Raw genomic sequence first — 19,863 nt, forward strand, 5'->3', positions numbered from 1 at the left:
TAACACCTGAACTGCAGTTCATGAAAGAGAGGGGAAGCAGTGAAACATTAAGCAAACTAAACTGGGCAACTGCAATTTTTCATTTACTTTTCACGTATTAGTAAATCAGCTACTTTATATATATATTTTTTTAACACAGGAAGAAAAATACAATTTTAAGTTCCTAAACTGAGTTGGTGTACAGTTTTTTATTCTCCAATAAACTGCCAAAATATATTCTGTGTTGTACTACAAAACAGAAAATAAAAACAATGAGTTCAGAAATTTGAAATTAACTTTATGTCTCAAATTGGAAAAACAACAACAACAACAACAACAAAATCACAAAGAACAACAACAACAAAAAAAGAACAAAAACAAACAAGAAAAAAAAAAACAACCTTGACAGAACTTCCAAATATTCATAACCTTTATTTTGTCAGATTTGTATAAATAGTCAGATTTTTATATGACTCAGCAAGGAAGATAAGTTTCTAAACACATGAAATGAATTCTAAGGTGATAAGCAAGTCTTAAATCATGTCTTTTGATATTATACAAAAACAATGGTTCAAGGAAAACAACAATTTGTCTTGATATGCTCCTGCCCCAAACTGTTTTTACACATATTTTTACAATATTACACTATTACACTACAATATTACACTATTTTTACACATAAACCAAGTTTCCTAAACTGCCAAATGATTTTTTTAATTACTTGAGATTTTTTTAATTACTTAGAAATCAAGCAATGTACAAACACAAAGGAGAAAATAAAGAACATTTTAAATGTTTACATACATGGTCTGTTTATACATGCACAGATTCTTCCCTAAATACATCTTAGTTCATTTTTCTCTTTCTCTCTCTCTCTAAAAATATTTGTTGTCTTAAACAAGTTCAGATACCTGGAGACACCAGCCAGGATATTCCTCTAAATGTGTTGGTAGGGACATACCATATGTACACTTTATGCACAGATTTCAGACAATCTTTACAGTGTGTCCTTAGGTTTGGATGCAAATTGAAGTGGCCTGTATTTTTAGAATTATTTGCAAGAATAAATGTAATACAATAAAAAAAAAAAAAAAAAAAGAAGAAGAAAAGGAGAAGAACAAAAGGAGAAAGAGAAGGAAGAAGGAGAAGGAGAAGGAGAAGGAGAAGGAGAAGGAGAAGGAGAAGGAGAAGGAGAAGGAGAAGGAGAAGGAGAAGGAGAAGGAGAAGGAGAAGGAGAAGGAGAAGGAGAAGGAGAAGGAGAAGGAGAAGGAGAAGGAGAAGGAGAAGGAAAGAAGCAAGTTTAAGAGTTTTGGAAAGCTTAGTTTGTTGAGATTTTTCATTAAATAGGAAGAAGATGAAAGAAACTTTTCAATCTCCATTAAATGTGGATTCACTATTCTCGTGAAGTATAATTTGATTTCCTCTTTAGTATCATGAAGATTTTTTTCTTCAGTATAGCTCTTGCTAAGAATTATAACAGGACTGTGTGACTAACCACATTTAGTTGGAAAACAGTATGCTGATATAGCTTCCACATTAATATTCAGCATATTATATGTAAGATATACAAATTCATTTTGAAGCATATTATTATGTTTTGTCTCAGGACTATTTGTTTAATGGCAGCTTTATTGTAGATTATATAAGCTCATTAAAAGACACAGATATCTCCTGAAAATAAAACAAAACAAAACAAACAAACCACCACCACTGCCAACAACAAAACACATTGCAAGTGAACACAGTTTTTAAAGAAACTGAAGAAACTGTAGCATGGGCAGGAGTCAAATGTAAGGAAATAAAGCCTTTTCTAGTATTCATGCAATATACCTGCAATTCTAACAATTCTACTGGCACTGAACTGAATTTTACACATTAAACTAAATGAGATATGGTTATACAAGCAGAATTAGGAAATGGTTCTTTCATCTCTGGATTAGTTTAATGGCATCTCTGACATCTGTGTCCTGTGAAAATTATCAAGCATATATCTTGTGTAGAATGGAAAACAAAAATAACAGTATAATCAAGCTTTCTATGCACCTAATTTAGGCACTTTCTACTGATACTTCAGTTATTCAGATTCATGTAGCTTAAGTTTGCAGTTTTAGGTCCTAATTCTACAAAGAGAAGTATACTTCAAAAGATCCTTTCAACTCAGTTAAGCTACTTATTTACAGAATAGAATTTACACATAAGGCATCTGACACAGATTTGCAACAAATTGTGTTTAACCTAAGTTTGATTTTAGTCTGAATTGTGCTGAAGATAACCAGGAAAATAGTCAAGTGGCAAGAAGTCTACAAAGCTTCATTAAAAAAAAAAAAAAGATGGATTTTAACTTAGATTTATTTACATATTTCATATCTGTGTGCAAAATAAAACAAAAATAGCCTGAACTATATTTTTAAACACTGTAGTATATGTACATATTTTCATTTTGCTGCTAGATGATCTGCTCTCTGGAGTACAAGATCTGCAACTTTTTGATGTTGTCTTTCCTGCTCCCATTTTTCATGTAGTCTTTCAAGTAAGCAACTGATTTTTATTTTTTATTTTTTAATAATAGTTATAATAATAATTATTATTATTTTTAATTCATACAATCGTGAGAAAAATGTTTACTTTGGCACTTGCTGCTATACACAGGTTAATCTACTGCTAAAAAATTAAAAATTATACCTAGGAAATAGTGTTGAATGTTTATAAATACAGCTAAGTAATAGAATTTAAGCTGAAACTACACTGATCTTGTAACTGATTGTTACACCAATAACATCTTTATGTTAAAAATTTGCTAAAGTTCCCAAAACTATTAACTTGGCACTTTTCATAGAATCACAAAATGGTTTGGATTGATAGGGACCTTAAAGATCAGCTAATTCCAACCCCCCTGCCACGGGCGGGGATACCTCCCAGCTAATCAGGTTGCCCAAAGTCAATCCAATCTGGCCTTGAACACCTCCAGGGATCCACAGCTTCTTTGGGCATTGTGTTCCAGTGAAGGAACCCTCACCACCTTCACAGAAAATATATTTTTTCTAACATCTAATCTAAGTCTACCCTTTTTTACACCTTGTCCTTTCTTTACTTCTTGTCCTGTCACTAGGCTCCTTGAAAAAGAGTCTCTCCCTATCTTTCCTGTAGTCCTCCTTTAGGTAGAGGAAGGACACTATAAAGTCTCCTTGGAGCCTTCTCTTCTCCAGGCTTCTCTTCTCCAGGCTTAATCCCGACTTCCTCAACCTGTCTTCATAAGAGAGATGCTCCAGCCCTTTGTGGTCCTTCTCTGGAATTCTAATAGGTTCGTGCCCTTCTCATGCTGAGGACCCCAGAGCTGAATGCAGTACTCCAGGTAGGGTTTCACAAGAGCAGAGCAAAGAGGGAGAATCACTGCCCTTGACCTGCTGGCTATGCTTCTTTTGATGCAGCCCAGGTTACATCTGGCTTTCTGGGCTGCAAGCACACATTGCCAGCTCATGCTGAGCTTCTCATCAACCAACACCCTCAGGTCCTTCTCCTCAGGGCTGCTCTCAATCCATTCTCTGCCAGTCCTGTATTTGTGCTTGTGATTGCTCTGTCCCAGGTGCAGCACCTTGAACTTGGTCTTGGTGAACTCCATGAGGTTTGTCCATCTCTCAAACCTGTTCAGGTCCCTGTGGACGACATCCCTTCCCTCCAGAGGGAGACATCCCTTCCCACACAACACACAGCTTGATGTCATCAGAAAACTTGTTGAGGGTTTACTCAATCCCACCACCCATATCACTGTCAAAGATATTAAACAGAACTGGTCTCAATAATGACCCCTGAGGAACACCATTTGTCACTGATCTCTACTTGGACATTGAGCCATTGACCACAAGTCTTTGAGTGTGACCATCCAGTCAGTTCCTTACCCAGTGGTCCATCCCTCAAATCCATGTCTCTCCAATTTAGAGACAAGGGTATCATGGGGACAGTGTCAAATGCTTTGAACAGGTTCAGGCAGATGATGTCAGTTGTTCTTCCCCTATCCACAAGAAGGCCACAAGATTTGTCAGGTACAATCTGCCCTTAGTGAAGCCATGTTGGCTGTCACCAATCACCCTCTTATTTTCCATATACTTTAGCATAGTTTCCGGGAGGGTCTGCTCCATGATCTTGCCAGACACAGAGGTGAGACTGACTGACCTGTAGTTCTATAGGTCTTCCCTTACCTCTGTTTTTAAAAATGGGGGTTATGTTATGATCATCTTTGTCCCAAGATTAAAAATCCAGTCTTGTTACTTTTGGAGAGAAATAAACTGAAAGCCGCAGCCAGGAGTATCTCATAAAACTGCAGTTTGCTTGATATAAGAATGCAGAAATGTAGTGAAAACTTGGACTTTCCTGGAAGTATGGAAACTTTGTATGACAAAGGCAAAATATCCTTTTCCATAAAAGCTAGATCGAATGAAACTATCAATATCTGTGATTAATAAGATAATTATTGCTGGCTCCTATCCTGGTGTCCTGTTTATATGCCTCTGTGGTATCTGTGGTGTATTATAGTTAACTTCTGTTTTGGAGACTCTGTAGTTCTCTGTTTTTTTCGTCAAGTTATGCTAGATACTTGGCCTACTGCTATTTCTAGAACTTGCTTGAAAGAACAAAGTTTTATGTCACTTTAAAACATGCTGTGTTCTTTTTAAGAGAAAGTTAAATTTTATTAGAATACAATACCTCATATCAAAAAAAAAATTATTGAAATAAGAAAAATAAACTTTTGTTCTTAAGTTATCCTGTATGTATTAGACTAGTGGCCAGATATTATTACTAGTAATATTTCAAGATTACAGGGAAACTGGAGATACATGGGGATTACAAGGTGGACTACAAATATCTCCAGGGGAGCTGGAGATATTTGGGACAACTACTGAATGACTTATCAGCTAAGATGTATATAAACCAACAAAACTACTGAAACCTAACACTTGGCTTGGATTTCATTAACTCTTTATATGCACTTTGAATATCCTAGAGAGATTACAGCAAATAAAACTATACGTGTCTCTGGATGAATATAAAGTTTTTCCTAGTTTAAAGCCCACATGGGTTTATGGTGCAGTAAATAGCTGACAAAGATACCATTTTAAATCTCAACCACGGAATATAAGCATCTTCACTTTTTCACAGTTTTATATTCTCAAAGCTTTTAACTGTATGACCTGTCCTACTATAAGGACTTCAGGAAACCTCAAATATCAGTCTTCTCTCATAAATAGCAACATTTCAGAGTTCTCCACCTATTTCAAAGTGTGAAGAACTCAAATCATTTTGAAGTATTTATTTTCTGAAAGATAATTTCACTATGGCTAGCACCTCCAACAAGTATTTTACAGGCTTTATAGAATCCTTCTTCCTGAGTATCATTGTTACTGCCATTGGGTATTTTGTGTAGCTGTCTGATGGTTTATTTACTGGCTGCTGTACCATGTTGTTTATAATAGAAAATCTTTATTTAATTGGATTTAGAAAAGGACAGATTCGAAGTTATTATTACATTCTCTAGAATGGCAACAAAATCCTAGACTCATGACACCCGTTTTAAACATATAGAGCTAGATGGGTAATTGCTATCTATGGATTCACTTTTTATTAATGAATTTTCTTTTTATCAATGGACAGAAATTTGCAGCTCCAGAAAGTGAATTAGGTCTTCAGAACACTGAATCAATCTGTGTAAATGTTTCTCTCTATCTTGACAATAGGAAGCTAGGATGACTGCATAACTGACTTGGTACCAATTAAGTTGCTCATTTCTTAAGTGATTCCTTCACTTGCAGGGGCATTGGACTAGATGATCTTTAAAGAACCCTTCCAGCTTGAACCATTCTGTGATTTTATGAATATATGGCATACTATTTATTAATTTTTGCTATTAAAATATTTTTTTTAAGTTGAATAAAATACATATACATATATATATAATACATATATAATAGAATACATAAAATATATGTAATGTACATACAAACTAAATACATAAATATATACATATCTGAACATGTAGCACTTTCATCATATGGATATATATATACATGTATATGATGATAATGACTTGTGTTTTTATTCAGTTATGGATTAGTAAAGCCAATATCCTTACTAGGATAAAATCATCAGGTACCTGAGGCCACTCCTGGCCTCAAGGCATGATATGTATTTATTACACATAAGAAGATCAGGCTTCTATTAGGGGATAGAGAGCAACCAAGAAAAGCAACCATTTTATTTAGATTTCTTTTTAAGATCGTAAAATTCAAATTAAAAGCAAGTTGACTGGTTTAACCTTTTCTGTATATAAACTAATGGTAAGGCATATTGTAGCTGCATAAAAAGTTTAAAAACTGTATAGTAGAGAAATAGATATTACACAGCTATCTTGGTGGCAGTAGTTTTCCAGCATTCTGCCAGATGTTCTCATATTGGATACTACCTTTATTAATATTGAATCCTATATTTTTTTTCATACACAACGTGGATGAATTACTTGCCCAAATTTGATTTTATAATAAACAGTTGACAGAATCTCTCAAATGGAGACTTAAGGTTTGTTTTGACTGACAGCATATTCTATTAATAGATCAGAAAATGTGACCATGTGAAAAGTGTTGCTGTCTCAGCAGGTTACCTGTAAATCAAATCAACAAAATATTTTGATCAAGTGCCACAAATACAGAGGTGTGAGAGACAAAAGATAATAAATCATAGAATCATTCAGGTTGGAAAAGACCTCTAAGGTCATCTATTCCAACCTTGACCATAGGACTGACAAGTCCACCACTAAATTGTTCTATGAAGTTCTACATCTACACATTTCTTGAAGACCTCCAGGGATGATGATTCAACCACTTCCCAATGCCACGCAATCCTTTCAGTAAAGAAATTTCTCCAAGTATTCAACCTAACCCCCCCCAATGCAGTTTAAGGCTATTTCCTCTGTAAAGCACAATAAGGTTTTCTGTGAGCCTTCTTTTCTCAAAGATAAACAAATCCAGCTCCCTCAGCTGCTTCGCACAAGACTTGTTCTCTAGACCCTTCACCATCTTTCTTGCCCCTCTTTGGACATGGTTGCCTTTTCTTTTGACACAAAATGTTTGTGACCACTTTATTGTCACCATCCATCACCATTCTTTGGGAATATATACATATATATAAGCAGCAAAATAAACAGCCACATAAGGAAAAAAATGCTAAAAATGAATATTAATCTAAATCTTTGAATGCTGACTGTACTTCAAATCCATTAAGTAATCTAATCAAAATTATAAGCTTCATTTGAATCCTCCTAGGTATTTGTATTTGTTAGATGAGATGATCCTGTTAAGATTAAAGATCCGGGAAACAATGTTAATTTTGAGGAAATAAGATTAGATGAGATAACATTCTTCATGGCAGTAGCTTCATTTAATCTTTTTATTATTATTATTGTTAATGTTAAAAAGCCATTGTGTTATTGTTGTTGTTAGTTTTCAAAAATCCTATTTATATTTCTTTTTTGCTTCTCATCAGAGAATTGTAGAATGTCTTGGGTTGGAAGGGACCCTAAGAATCATCTAGTTCCATCCCTAGGTCAGGCTGCCCAGGGCCTCATCCAACTTGGTCTTGAACACTTCCAGGGGTGGGGCAACCACAACTTCTCTTGGCAACCTGTGCCAGTGCCTCACTACCCTGATAGTGAACAATTTCATCCTAATGTTTTAGACTAAATCTAACCTCTTGTAGTTTAAAACTATTCCCCTTCGTCCAGTCATTATCTACCCAAGTAAATAGTCCTTCTCCATCCTTTTTTATAAGACCACTTTAAGTATTCAAAGGCCTCAATGAGGTCTCCCCAGAGCGTTCTGTTCTCTAGGCTGAACATCTCCAGTTCTTTTCTCTTCTCTAGGCTGAACATCTCCAGTTCTTTCAGCTGTTCATCAGAGGAGAGGTGCTCCAGTCCTTTGATCATCTTTGTGGCCCTCTTCTGGACTCTAACAGGTCCATATCTTTCTTGTGATGGGGCCCCCAAGCTTGGATGCAGTACTCTAGGTGGGACCTCACACGGGCAGAGAAGAGGAGGACAATCGCTTCCCTCGATCTGCTGGTCACACCTCTTTTGATGCATCTCTGGGTGCAGTTGGTTTTCTGAACTGCAAGTGCACTGCTGGGTCAAGTCAAGCCTTTTGTCCACCAAAACCCCCAATTCCTTCTCCACAGGGCTGCTCTCAATATATTGTTCTCCCAGTCTGTACTCACGTATGGGCTTGCCCTGACTCAGGTGCAGTACCCTTGGACTTGTTGAACCTCATGCGATTTACATGGGCCCACTTCTCCAGCCTGCCCAGGTCTCTTTGAATGTCATCTCTTCCTTCTTTGGTATCAAGTGTATCACTCAGCCTGATGTCACCAGCAAACTGACTGAGGGTGTACTCGGTCCCGTTGTCTATGTCATTGATGAGAACATTGAAAAGCACTGGTCTCACTCACCACTGGCCTCCACCTGAACATAGAACCATTGACCACTACTCTTTGGATGCGACCACTGAGAAAATTCCTTATCCACCGGATGGTCCACTGTTCAAATCCATATCTTTCTAATTTAGAGATTAGGTTGTCATGTGGGACTGTGTCAAAAGCCTTACAGAAGTCCAAGTAGATGGTATTGGCATCCTCATTCTATAACATTACTATCTGCACCCCTAATATCAGTGTGGAAAACAAATTTTGTTTGTTTATTTGTTTGTTTTTAATGACAGTGTGCATTAAACCAGAGTAATAAAGCAGATTATTTTATATTCTGTATTTCTGAAGTGTGATACAATTGGCTACATTCTTCAGTAAAAGTTTATACAGAACACATTTTTATTTTTATATTTGATGATACATAGAATTTTAATAACAGAAAGAACTAGGAAATTACCCATTAAAGGTATTTTTCCTTTTTTAATACAAGCTTTCATCCAGTTAAATCATAAAAAATAAGATGGCATATAGATCTGAACATAGGCAGTGTGCAGTCTGTGATAAATAACAGAGCTAGATTATTATGACCAGTGAGGAGCATAGAATTATACAGGTTTGAGCTAATCACTGCGCAGCTCAGCTCCATTCCAGACCATGACTGCTTTAGAGCACCTCCTGTGGCATATTCCTATACCCTTGATTGCATGGACCATGCCCCTTTGATTTTAGAGAGTTTTGACTTGCCTGCAGAATGGTCCCAAATGTCACCTTTGTCAGTTCATCTATCTATTAATAAAATCAAGACAACCCTAAGCAAGCTTGACCTCTATTAAAAATCACAGAATCATAAAGGTTTGAAAATACCTTCAAGATCGTCTGGTACAGCCATCCCCCTACTACCGATGTCACCCACTAAACCATATCCTTAAACACCAGGTCCAACCTTTCCTTAAACACCCCCAGGGATGGTTACTCCACCCCTTTTATTGGAAAACCATTCACAAATTCTACAATCAGATAAGATGTATTCCACTGAGTTGGGAAATGGGCTGCATGTTATCTTATATGGACAAATGAGCCCTAGAGTTTGGTTAAATCACTGTGACTTTTCAAGCTACCAAACTGAGATACCATAAAGAAGTACGTTCTTACTCAGAGATATCTCAGAGTATTGAGTCCCACATAAATTCAGTATTAAAGAATTTCTGGTGTAAGAGAACTAGAACTAAAACAGTAAGGTAATAACATGCAACTGAACTAATTTCAAAAGTGTTTGATGGCAGAGGTGGAAAGACTTACTCATAAACTGAACTTACTATTTTTAGAAACGTTGGTTTAGAACACTTTGTTGTATTATAAATAAATCTAAACTACTAAACACTGCTGAAATTCCTTATATGCTTTCTCTAAGTGTACTTGCTTAGATGTAGCAGTGCACAAACAGCCTTCTGTCACCTGCTCTGCATCTGGTTGAACAGTGGAGTGGATAAAGCAGCATTTTTGTTCAAGTCTGCCAAAACAGGCCACAGAATTCCTTCTAAGGAACATCTAAGTAAGCAGGTCTAGGAAGCCAAATGCTTTAGTCTCCAAAATACCATATAACAAGCTAAACTTTTAAAGATCAAGTGATGGAAGTTGTTTTGCCTTTGAAAAAGCAAGGAACTGAAAATGAGTCCAGCCTGCCTGTGTTTCAAAGTGTGGATTCTATGGTACATAAGTACTTCATGAACATGCACAAATGGAAATGCATAGATGTGTATATACATGTATGTATTCAGAAAAAAAAAAAGTAATCAGAGATGGTCACAGAAAGTTAGGCAAGTTAAAAATAACACGATGACAACAAAGCTATTACTGAGGGAGATGTAGCTTGTAAACAGTAGTAGAATTAATTATCCAGGAAGTAAAACAAACAAAAATAATAAGCTTAGAGATGGTTTCTTTCATTGTAGCTTTTGAAGTGGAGTAACTATAGGTGAATGGAACTCGAGACAGAAAATTCATAATAATTTCTAATAGCAATCATGGTGTTAAAAAACACTTCTTCAACAGTAGATTACTAATTTCAGTATTCCCTTTGTATCATAGTATCTCTGCAGAAAGGAATACAGAAAAGCTTTTGTTAGCAAGATTGACATTGATTTTGTACATCTGTGGGAGAGAGGGATCTGAATCTATCAGAAAGAAAAGGGAACTGGAGCTATGCCTCACACATTTCCAGAAGTGTTCTAAATACAAGTGATTTCTGAAAAACAAAACAAACCATCAAAAAGGCAGAAGACCTTTCTGTAATCTGCCTATCAGTATAAACTAGAGGAAGAAAAACTAGCTTTTATTGCTCTATTGTTCAAAATTACAACCTGTTTTTACGTTCGTTGTGCTTTTAAAATCCCAACCACATTGAGATATTCAGTATATAAAGGTAAGGGAACACTTACTTTTTTAACCCTGATTAGATTTATGCATGAAACATTTCCGTCATCAGAAGACGGAGGCAATTCTGTGCAGAAGCAGGATTTCATGTACTTGAATAATCTCCCAATGCAAAATTAATCTGATAGAGTCAAAGAAGTCATCATGTACAATTTTTGGAATTATAGTTTGAATCATAGACATCTACAGTTCAGTGGAAAATATTTGGATCACTTAAGTATTTCACATAATTGTATAGATTTTTTTTTTTTCATGTCTATTAAGAAAATAGTTTTTTTTAACATTTAACCAGGCTAGAAATAAAGAACAGGTTCTCATTTATTTCACTAATACTTAAGAGAAAAAAAAGTGTGAAAATAACGTATTTATTATAAACTGGTTTCCAGTTTTTGTATTTATTACATATAGCAGTTGTAAAATCTCCATGAAATGCAGAAATGTCATTTCAAATCCAATATATGTGGAAAAGTCTGTAAAAGACATGCAGTTTCAGAAAAGGTCATTTAGTAAAGTATAAAGTAGTCCATGAAAGCTTAAAGGGGAAAAAAAAAAAAAAGCCACAATTTTCTGTATTTGAGGTTAAATAGAGCTAAAAATGTCATTGCTACCATTGTTGCTTTTTTTTTTTTTTTTTAAAAAAAAAAAGAAGTAATACAAAAAGTTAAGTAAGTATGATTGCCTGAAACACAGCTATTTTTCAAATGTACTTAATGATAACATCTCCAAAAAGAAAACACTAAAAAAAAAAAAAAAAAAAAGTCAAACTGTCTCAATGAATTTAACTTATCTCACAGTCTTGACTCCTTCAGCATTGATGACAATTTTCTAATTTCCAGCTTTAAGGAAGAGAGTTTTAAAGAAACAGGTTGAAAAGCAGCTGGTCAACACACCAGAAGCTAGTTGCTAATTGCAGCAGTAAGTTAATCAATGAAACAGCAATTTAGCTTCAGGGTATAATAAACAGAGATAAAAGACCACACAGAAATTCCACCATTAGGATATGACTAGCTCCTTAGTGGCATACATTATTTTCCTTCTTACACGTGTCTGCTTTTGAGGAAGCAAGTCATACATCTGCTTGACAGCTATTAAAAGAATAAACAAACATTTTGGGGTAAGACCTGATATAAATATTTACAAAGACAATTTAAGGGAGTGTTTGTTATGCACTTTTGTGGTTGTTTTCAAAACATTTAACTCCAGAGACAGATGGCTTGTACAGTTTTATCAGCACTTGTGTCATTATATATTCAAGCAGCCAAGACTGATAACCAGCTTCATGTAATACGGATTGTTCAAAGAACAAATACTTTGAAAAAAACATATCAATAAGTACTTCAGTGTGGAAAGACTTGATACAGAAAATTCAGTGACATTTTTATGGAGAGAAAGAAAACAAATTAATTCAATTATAAAATTAAAGCAGCAAGAACAGGTTTTTAAGTGGTGTCATTGTATGTGATAATGAAACAACTTTAGAAAATTGGGTGAAAGCTATTGTTCAGCTGTGCTGGTGGAGAAAGATAATTACTATTAAGTCAACATTGTGCTTTCTCTATACAAAACAGCTGACTCTTCAGTGCGAGCTACCCATGGAAGATCTCTCTCCTATCATACTGCTCATGATTGTTTCACTTCATGCTATTGAATAGCAATCTGAATGAGAGTCTGAGAAAAGAATATGTTTATACTTGAGAACATAATTACACAAAACAGAAGCTAAAGAAAACCCAGATATCTTTTTTTTTTTTTTTTTTTTTTTTGTATATATGATTATTATTCCTTGAAGAAAATATTATTTTTTGTGTGTGTGTGTGTGGTCCTTTAAAAAAAAAAAAAAAAAAAAAAATTTACCCAAATCTGTTTATTTTCTTCTTCCAGAATCTCACAGTAGGATACCTGTAGAGTTCCTTAAATTCTCATAATCCACTTTATTATCAAAAACATTTACAAAAACATCGTGCTTGTACCTAAGGGACTTAACTGGAAATCAGATATGACAGGCATCACACACATAATGAATGAAGCTGCCTTACTCCTGAACCAGACAGAATGATCATTCCTTGTAGCAGCTCAATAGTAAAATAGATTGCTTAAAGAAATCTATGTTTATAAACAACAACAACAAAAAAACTTTGTGGAATTCTTTTTCTCTTGTGATGGTTTAAAACAAAAGTAATTAAAGTAATTTAGCTCTAATTATGTATTAGATGAACCCTTCCAAGGCCTTCTAGAAACTTAAACTTCACAATATTTTAATAAAGCAAGTAAATCTTCCTTGTATTTTACAGATTGGATAGCATGAGTCAGAGTATTTGAAAATATTCACACTGACATGAGTAGGAGTGTAAACCTGTTCCCAAGTCTGAATATGTATTTCATTCACAGATTTCTATGTACAAGCATAAGTAGAGGTGTGTGCAAACTTTCACCATACCTCACAGCGATCTGAATGATTATACTGCTAAAACAAGTGTGCAAGTGTTACTCTGGTTTTCCTAGTCCCCTTCTAAGAGCAGAGGTCTCACTCTGCTTACAGCTGTTTTTTGGTGTGACCTACACTCATACAAAAACTATAATTCATCCCCTAGAGGGGCTATGATGGTCTTGGCTTTAGCTGAAATCTCTGCATAAGGAGTTTTGAATGGTTGAGGATGTGTGCACCAGTCCAAGTGGGACAGCAGTTCTTTGTTAAACCAAGCCAAACCAAACCTTTGGAAACAAACAAACAAAAACAAAAACAATGACCACGGAAAAAGGAACTGTTCCTCCTGGTTAGGTGATCATCTCAGCATTGTCATCCCATTCCTATTCTCTGTTGTTCACAGTAATAGATATCTTAATATTTCAGAGCTCTCCAGAAAATTTAACAGCTTAAATATGACTAAGGCAAAGTATATTTAAGCCCATTCTTAGCTTAACGGCATCAACAGCCTAAAACTGTTAAAGAAGAAAGCAAAATACATGAAGTAGATCTTCCCCAAAAAAGCGTTTAATGTAGTTTAGAGGGACACATATGTTTTATTTCATTTACTTTTTTTTTTTTTTTTTTTTTTTTTTAATTTTTATAGAAGAAAATAGTGTTATTCTCACAGGGAATTATCACAGTCCTCATTTTAGTATCAAAGTTCTTGGTTCTCCTTGAAATCTCTGATAACCTTCTTCTTTACAGTTGCTATTTTATTTTTATTTTATTTTATTTTATTTTATTTTATTTTATTTTATTTTATTTTATTTTATTTTATTTTATTTTATTTTATTTTATTTTATTTTATTTTATTTTATTTTATTTTATTTTATTTTATTTTTTCCTGCCTTCCCTCCCGTCCCCCCCCACCCCTCCCCTCTCCTCTCTTCTTTCCCGGTCATTCTTAATTATTTCATCTTGCATTGACCTAAATGAAAACGGGTATTAATTCTGTACATTTTTTTATGTTTTAATCAAAACCAGTAGGACAGTGTATTATACAGGGAATGAAGACGCAACATTTTTTTTTTTTTTTTTTTTTTTTACGGCTGATTGCGTTTTGTCACTTCAATACTGTATTCTTCAGATATTCAAAAAGAGGAGCTATTCAGAAATAACACAACAAGTTATATTTGAACATGCAGAAATATATTTTATTACATTCTCAATATGTGTGTAAAAGCAGTGTATTGATAATCTATGGAAATGACTACCATGTGTTGTTATGTTACAATTTAAAAAACAAACAAAAACTGTGAAAGAATAGTAATTTCCTTTAAATTAATTGGGATAATTTGATTAATCAGAAAAAGGCATATTACTAAGAGTAATTTAATGTACATGCGTGGGGTACAAGAGAATGAAATATTCTTTAGCATTGTAAAACAGAAATCTTTGTTAAAGTGTCCTCACTTATCATTTTGCATCTCAATTATATTATTGTAAAGACACTTTTGCTGATACACCACTGACATTTTTCTTGATTAGTACTGCTTTTAAAGATGCTTTATAACTTCACTATTCATTCCTACCTGCTAAAATTCTTTCTCAAAAATCAATCTGTAATTTCCTTCCTGTCACTGGGATGTTTAATCAAGGAAAAATGTCTCCTTAACTCTTCAAATATCTACAACATTAGCCAGTTGATTTACTCTAAAGACAGGAAGAGGTCTCAAAATTCTTGCTCAAAATTACAATACAGTTACCAAATCATGACAAAGCATATCTATCTCAGATATTGAGAAATATCTCACAAAGACACACAAAGTGGTTTCTCTACCTTTTTACTGGCTTGTCCTTCCTTATAAACCCATTCTAGTCAGATGAGAAAGTTCAGTCATTTTGGAATGCAGTAAGACTTAGAAGAATTTAGTGCTGCTGAAGACATGGTTGACCTTCTAGATTGCAAGATGTTTGCAACTGGCCAACTGTGTCCTCAGTAGTTGTGAAAAATGATGTGGATATTTAATATTCATAGTGCATTAGCAGTCTTCATTTCTGCCTCCTGTGGTCTCTTATTCCTCATTTACAGAGAATTATGAGAAAAGTTCTTTATCATGAACAAGATTTACATACGTTTTTTTTTTTTTTTTTTTTCTTATCCCTTTAATTTTATTTTTGCTGAGACGTGTGTTAATAGCCAGAAGAATCACAGTTTTTACTCTGTTTTCTATTACAATCTTTGTAGTGTTTCATGGTTTCATATCAAATCCAGCACAGTTTAATTTGGCTCCCACTTTTGGGGAGTGTACATCAGAGCTTTATGGGTAGCTATCTAGAATTATGCACCCTGATCTGAATTAGTAAAATAGTAGAAGCTACAATTTTTCAGAGAATTCCTTTGGGCAGCCCATTTTTGGATAACAAAAGTGTTTCTCAGACTGAAGTAGGCTGTTAGTTTGCCAAGGCATTACAGGCATAAGATGAGCTGAAAGCAGAGCAGAACATTAAAGAAGACTATAGAATTTTATTAGGAACATAAATTCTCACTCAAAATCTGCAAGGCTATACTTACTTCCACTGACGTATTCACCCACCTAGATCTATGTTTTCAGTAAGTATGAATGAATAGAGGAGTTATATTTATTCAAAGTAGGACTTGAGACTGATAACTTAGGGCTAATAGAACTGTATTTCCACTTTTGAAAACTGTATATGCATACATATACTATGTATATGCCTACATTCAGGGACTGTATATATAGAGAACACATGCCCCACAAAGCAGCCATCCCAATGCGATGAAAATTTATCTAAAATTTACCATGAACATTAACAGATTTTTCTGAAAGAGAGCAGTATTTTGTTTCAAACTCATTAATTTTCTTATGACGTTTATGTACACATGTAATAAAAAATATCACAATCTAATATTATGTCTTTTTTTCCCTCTCTTTCTCCTCTCCTCTCTTACTCTCTTCTCCCTCCGCCCTCTTCCTCCCCCTTCCCCCCCCCCCCCCCCTTTTTTTTTTTTTTTTTTTGTCTTCTACAGATGGGCCTCTAGGGCCACGAGGATTAGCTGAAGCTACGGAGATGTGCACGCAAGAATGCCTGGTTTTGGGTCACTCAGATAACTGTTGGATGCCTCCCAGCTTGGGATCGTACCAACAGCCAAAGTCTCCTCTCTCTACCTTTGCACCTCAGAAAGAATGGGTTAAGAAGGACAAACTAGTTAATGGACACACATTGACCAGGACCTGGAAAGAAGATAGCAACAGAAACCAGTTCAGTGACCGAAAGCAGTATGGTTCCAGTGAGGGCCACTTCAACACTGGTAATCACATGACTGACATTCCTCTGGCCAATTTGAAGTCTTATAAACAGGCCTCGGGAGCTGTTGAGAGTCCAAAGGAGCACCAGCTATAAGAAAGGATTACTTTGTACCAATGACTTTAGCCTACTTAGACTTCCTAATACTGTGTGTGTGTGTGTCAGAGCTTTATGTCCTAGGTAGAACTCTAGAACTATGCTTCACCTACTAGAGATATGCATATCTTTATGTTAGCACCGTAGAAGGTATGATGTCCTGAAACAGGAAAGAGTGTTTCTACTAGTTGTGTGATTTTGTTAAATAGACCTGATTAAAATCTGCAGCGATCTCTCCAGTTTGCAAATATTCTTTTTGTTTGTTTATTTGTTTTGACCCTGGACTGCTGCTATGAACAACGGAAGATGCATTTGGAGAGTGAGAGTGCAAGAAAGTTCAGTGTATTGCAATGATTAAAAAGAATATCCAGTTAGAAAATTGTGCTTTTGTTGTCATTGAACTATGCTGGGACCATTATACTCGAGATCATATTGCAAACAAAACAACTGAAACTGTAAACATTAAACCTATTGTGCTATTAACAATGTTAGTGGACACTTATAAGTCAATCAGTGTTCAAATACTTGTAAATAGAAACAATTACTACTTACAAATTTCGTGTACTTATAACATTCACTTGAAAAGATATGGTAGCATATTTCGGTGTTTCACAATTGCTTTTTACTTTCTTTCATTTGCTTCCTGTTGTTTTGCTTTCATTTTCAGTGATGGTGTTTCTGTGTTAGTATTCTCTCTGACACACTACGTTGAAAGGAGCTCAAAGAACTTGTGTTAAAATGCAAAAAAGGATTGATGAGGTGGGAGAGAAGGCTGTTGGTAGAAAGGAAATGAAGAAAAAAAAAAAAAAAAAAGAAAAGGAAAGAAAAAAAAGTTTTTCTTTCTATGTAGTAGCAAGTGATGCCGGCCTTATTTTTTTAATTTTTTTTTTCCTCCTGAAATATTAAGCAATGAAAGGGTACCTGAAAGGGCTTAAAATGTTAGCAAATTACTATTATTATTATTATTTAACTTCCATTTTGTTTCATAAAACAGGGAGACTGCAAAAGAGAGAATATTTAGATCTTTGTTGGTGGAACAGGTATGGGGGAAAGATGTTAATTTGAAATCCTTGATCAAGTTAGCTGCAGTCTAGCATTTAACGAGTGGTAGCTGACATTGATCTCAGATGGAATATATGGAGGAAATTATACATGAACAAAATACAATAATCATGTTTTTCTAATTGGGCAAGTGTGTGTCTATACCTAAGACAGTTTGTATTACTGAAACAGCAGCATTTGTGTTGATCTTCATCTGAATTAATGTTGTAGTAACACAAGTGTTTTTAGACCATAACCACAGAATATTTAATGTGTTGTGCCTTCATGATGTAACAGAGCATTCTCCTGGTAGGCTAGTTGGGGGAACTAAAGGGTTAAATCTCTAATTATTGCTGTTTAACTGTTTGTTATCATAGTTGGTCAATGCCTGGCAGGTACCAGTATCATGTCACCTCCATCAAACTAGCAGAGTGACTCCTAATGTTAATAAGATCTAAGTTGCACGCAAAGCAAATCCAAATCCAAGCATTCCTAGATGGTTTTTGTTAAGGCATGACAGATAATTTACACAAATAAATAGCATGCGGAAAAAAAAATATAAATAAAAGTCCTTACAGAAATAAAGCAAAAGTTACTTATGCCACACTGAAATATCAGTCTTAAACACAACAAACAAACAAACAAACAAACAAAAAAACAGTTAGATGATCTGAAGGTGATTTTATTCATACCAAAAACATAAATGTTTTCTTTGTTCTTCCTTATTCTTTTGTATATAGCAGCTCACTTTTTTTTTTTTTTTTTTTTTTTTTTTTTTTCCTTCCACAATATAAAAGGCATAAAATGGGCTAGGGACACATTGCTTATTGCAGTACTTATGTCAGTTTGTGAGGGGTGTTTAATAACTTTGACAGAATAAATATCTAACCAGTTATCCTTGTTACTGTTCTGCCACTTCAGCATTATTTAGTTATTCAGCTCCTGCAATAAATGTTCTGAATTCATGGTTGTGTTGTGTTAGTTCTTCAGGAGATGCCACAGGGACTTTATTCCTGTTAATTTCTCCTTTCTTTTGTTGTTGGTTCATTTGTTTTTTTTGTTTCATTCTGAATTTCTAGTTATTTTTACAAGCATATCATGGTCCATTTGGTTCATATAGATATATATAAGAATGGAATATACAAGAAATGATAAATGCTGAGGGCCATATTCTGTCATTCCTATGGAGGAGCTTATTTAAAAGAAGTTCTTTGAGTAGTATTAAGTGTTACTTACCACAAATGTGAAAGAATCTAGCTCAGATTCATTGGACATACTTCAACATATATAATAAGCATACTGTCATGAGTCTTTGTAATACTACAGCTATAGCATATAGAAAGGTTAGCACTTACCTCAGTCCTTCTTTTGAGAATAGAAAAAAAAGTCTTATCAAAGCATGGAAAATATTTTCTTACAAGAAAATAAAAAATATGGATATACAACAGTTTTTGTTGTGGTACAGTGGAGAAAAAAGGGGAGAGGAGAGGAGAGGAGAGGAGAGGAGAGGAGAGGAGAGGAGAGGAGAGGAGAGGAGAGGAGAGGAGAGGAGAGGAGAGGAGAGGAGAGGAGAGGAGAGGAGAGGAGAGGAGAGGAGAGGAGAGGAGAGGGAAAGGGAAAGGGAAAGGGAAGGGAAGGGAAGGGAAGGGAAGGGAAGGGAAGGGAAGGGAAGGGAAGGGAAGGAAAGGAAAGGAAAGGAAAGGAAAGGAAAGGAAAGGAAAGGAAAGGAAAGGAAAGGAAAGGAAAGGAAAGGAAAGGAAAGGAAAGGAAAGGAAAGGAAAGGAAAGGAAAGGAAAGGAAAGGAAAGGAAAGGAAACCAGCAACCCTGAAAAAAGAAGTAACAACAAAAAATAACCTATTTTTGAACATGCTGATTTTCAAAGTAGAGGTAGTAGAGGTATCAACAGTTCAGAGCACTGGGTTCCATATTAAAAACAGAAATAGAATAGTTATTTACAAACCCAATAAAACCAACTATTTTAAATTATATGTTCCTTTTTAAATAGACTATGTTTGAAAAAAAATATCCTATCAAAGACAGAAAATTCCTTCCTTATAAATAAGAATAATCACAATGATGTGACTATTACTACAGAAATGGCAGTTTCTGTTTC

The 19,863-nt window shown here is 34.8% G+C and overlaps 1 protein-coding gene across 3 annotated transcripts in view; it reads left to right on the forward strand.

Annotated features, from left to right (window-relative positions):
- Positions 1-18,489, forward strand: part of PCDH9 (protocadherin 9) — a 739,691-nt gene extending 721,202 nt beyond the window's left edge. For 2 of the 3 annotated variants that reach the window (XM_032201943.1, XM_032201952.1), the window contains exon 4: positions 16,335-18,489. In XM_032201943.1, the coding sequence (XP_032057834.1) occupies positions 16,335-16,708 (374 nt within the window). In that variant the 3' untranslated portion in view covers positions 16,709-18,489. The remainder of the gene's footprint in view (positions 1-16,334) is intronic. The other variant, XR_004254141.1, reaches the window with a different exon arrangement.
- Positions 18,490-19,863: the final 1,374 nt, after the last annotated feature.

The sequence above is a fragment of the Aythya fuligula genome, chromosome 1, assembly GCF_009819795.1.
Source record: "Aythya fuligula isolate bAytFul2 chromosome 1, bAytFul2.pri, whole genome shotgun sequence".
NCBI classification, from domain to species: Eukaryota; Metazoa; Chordata; class Aves; order Anseriformes; family Anatidae; genus Aythya; species Aythya fuligula.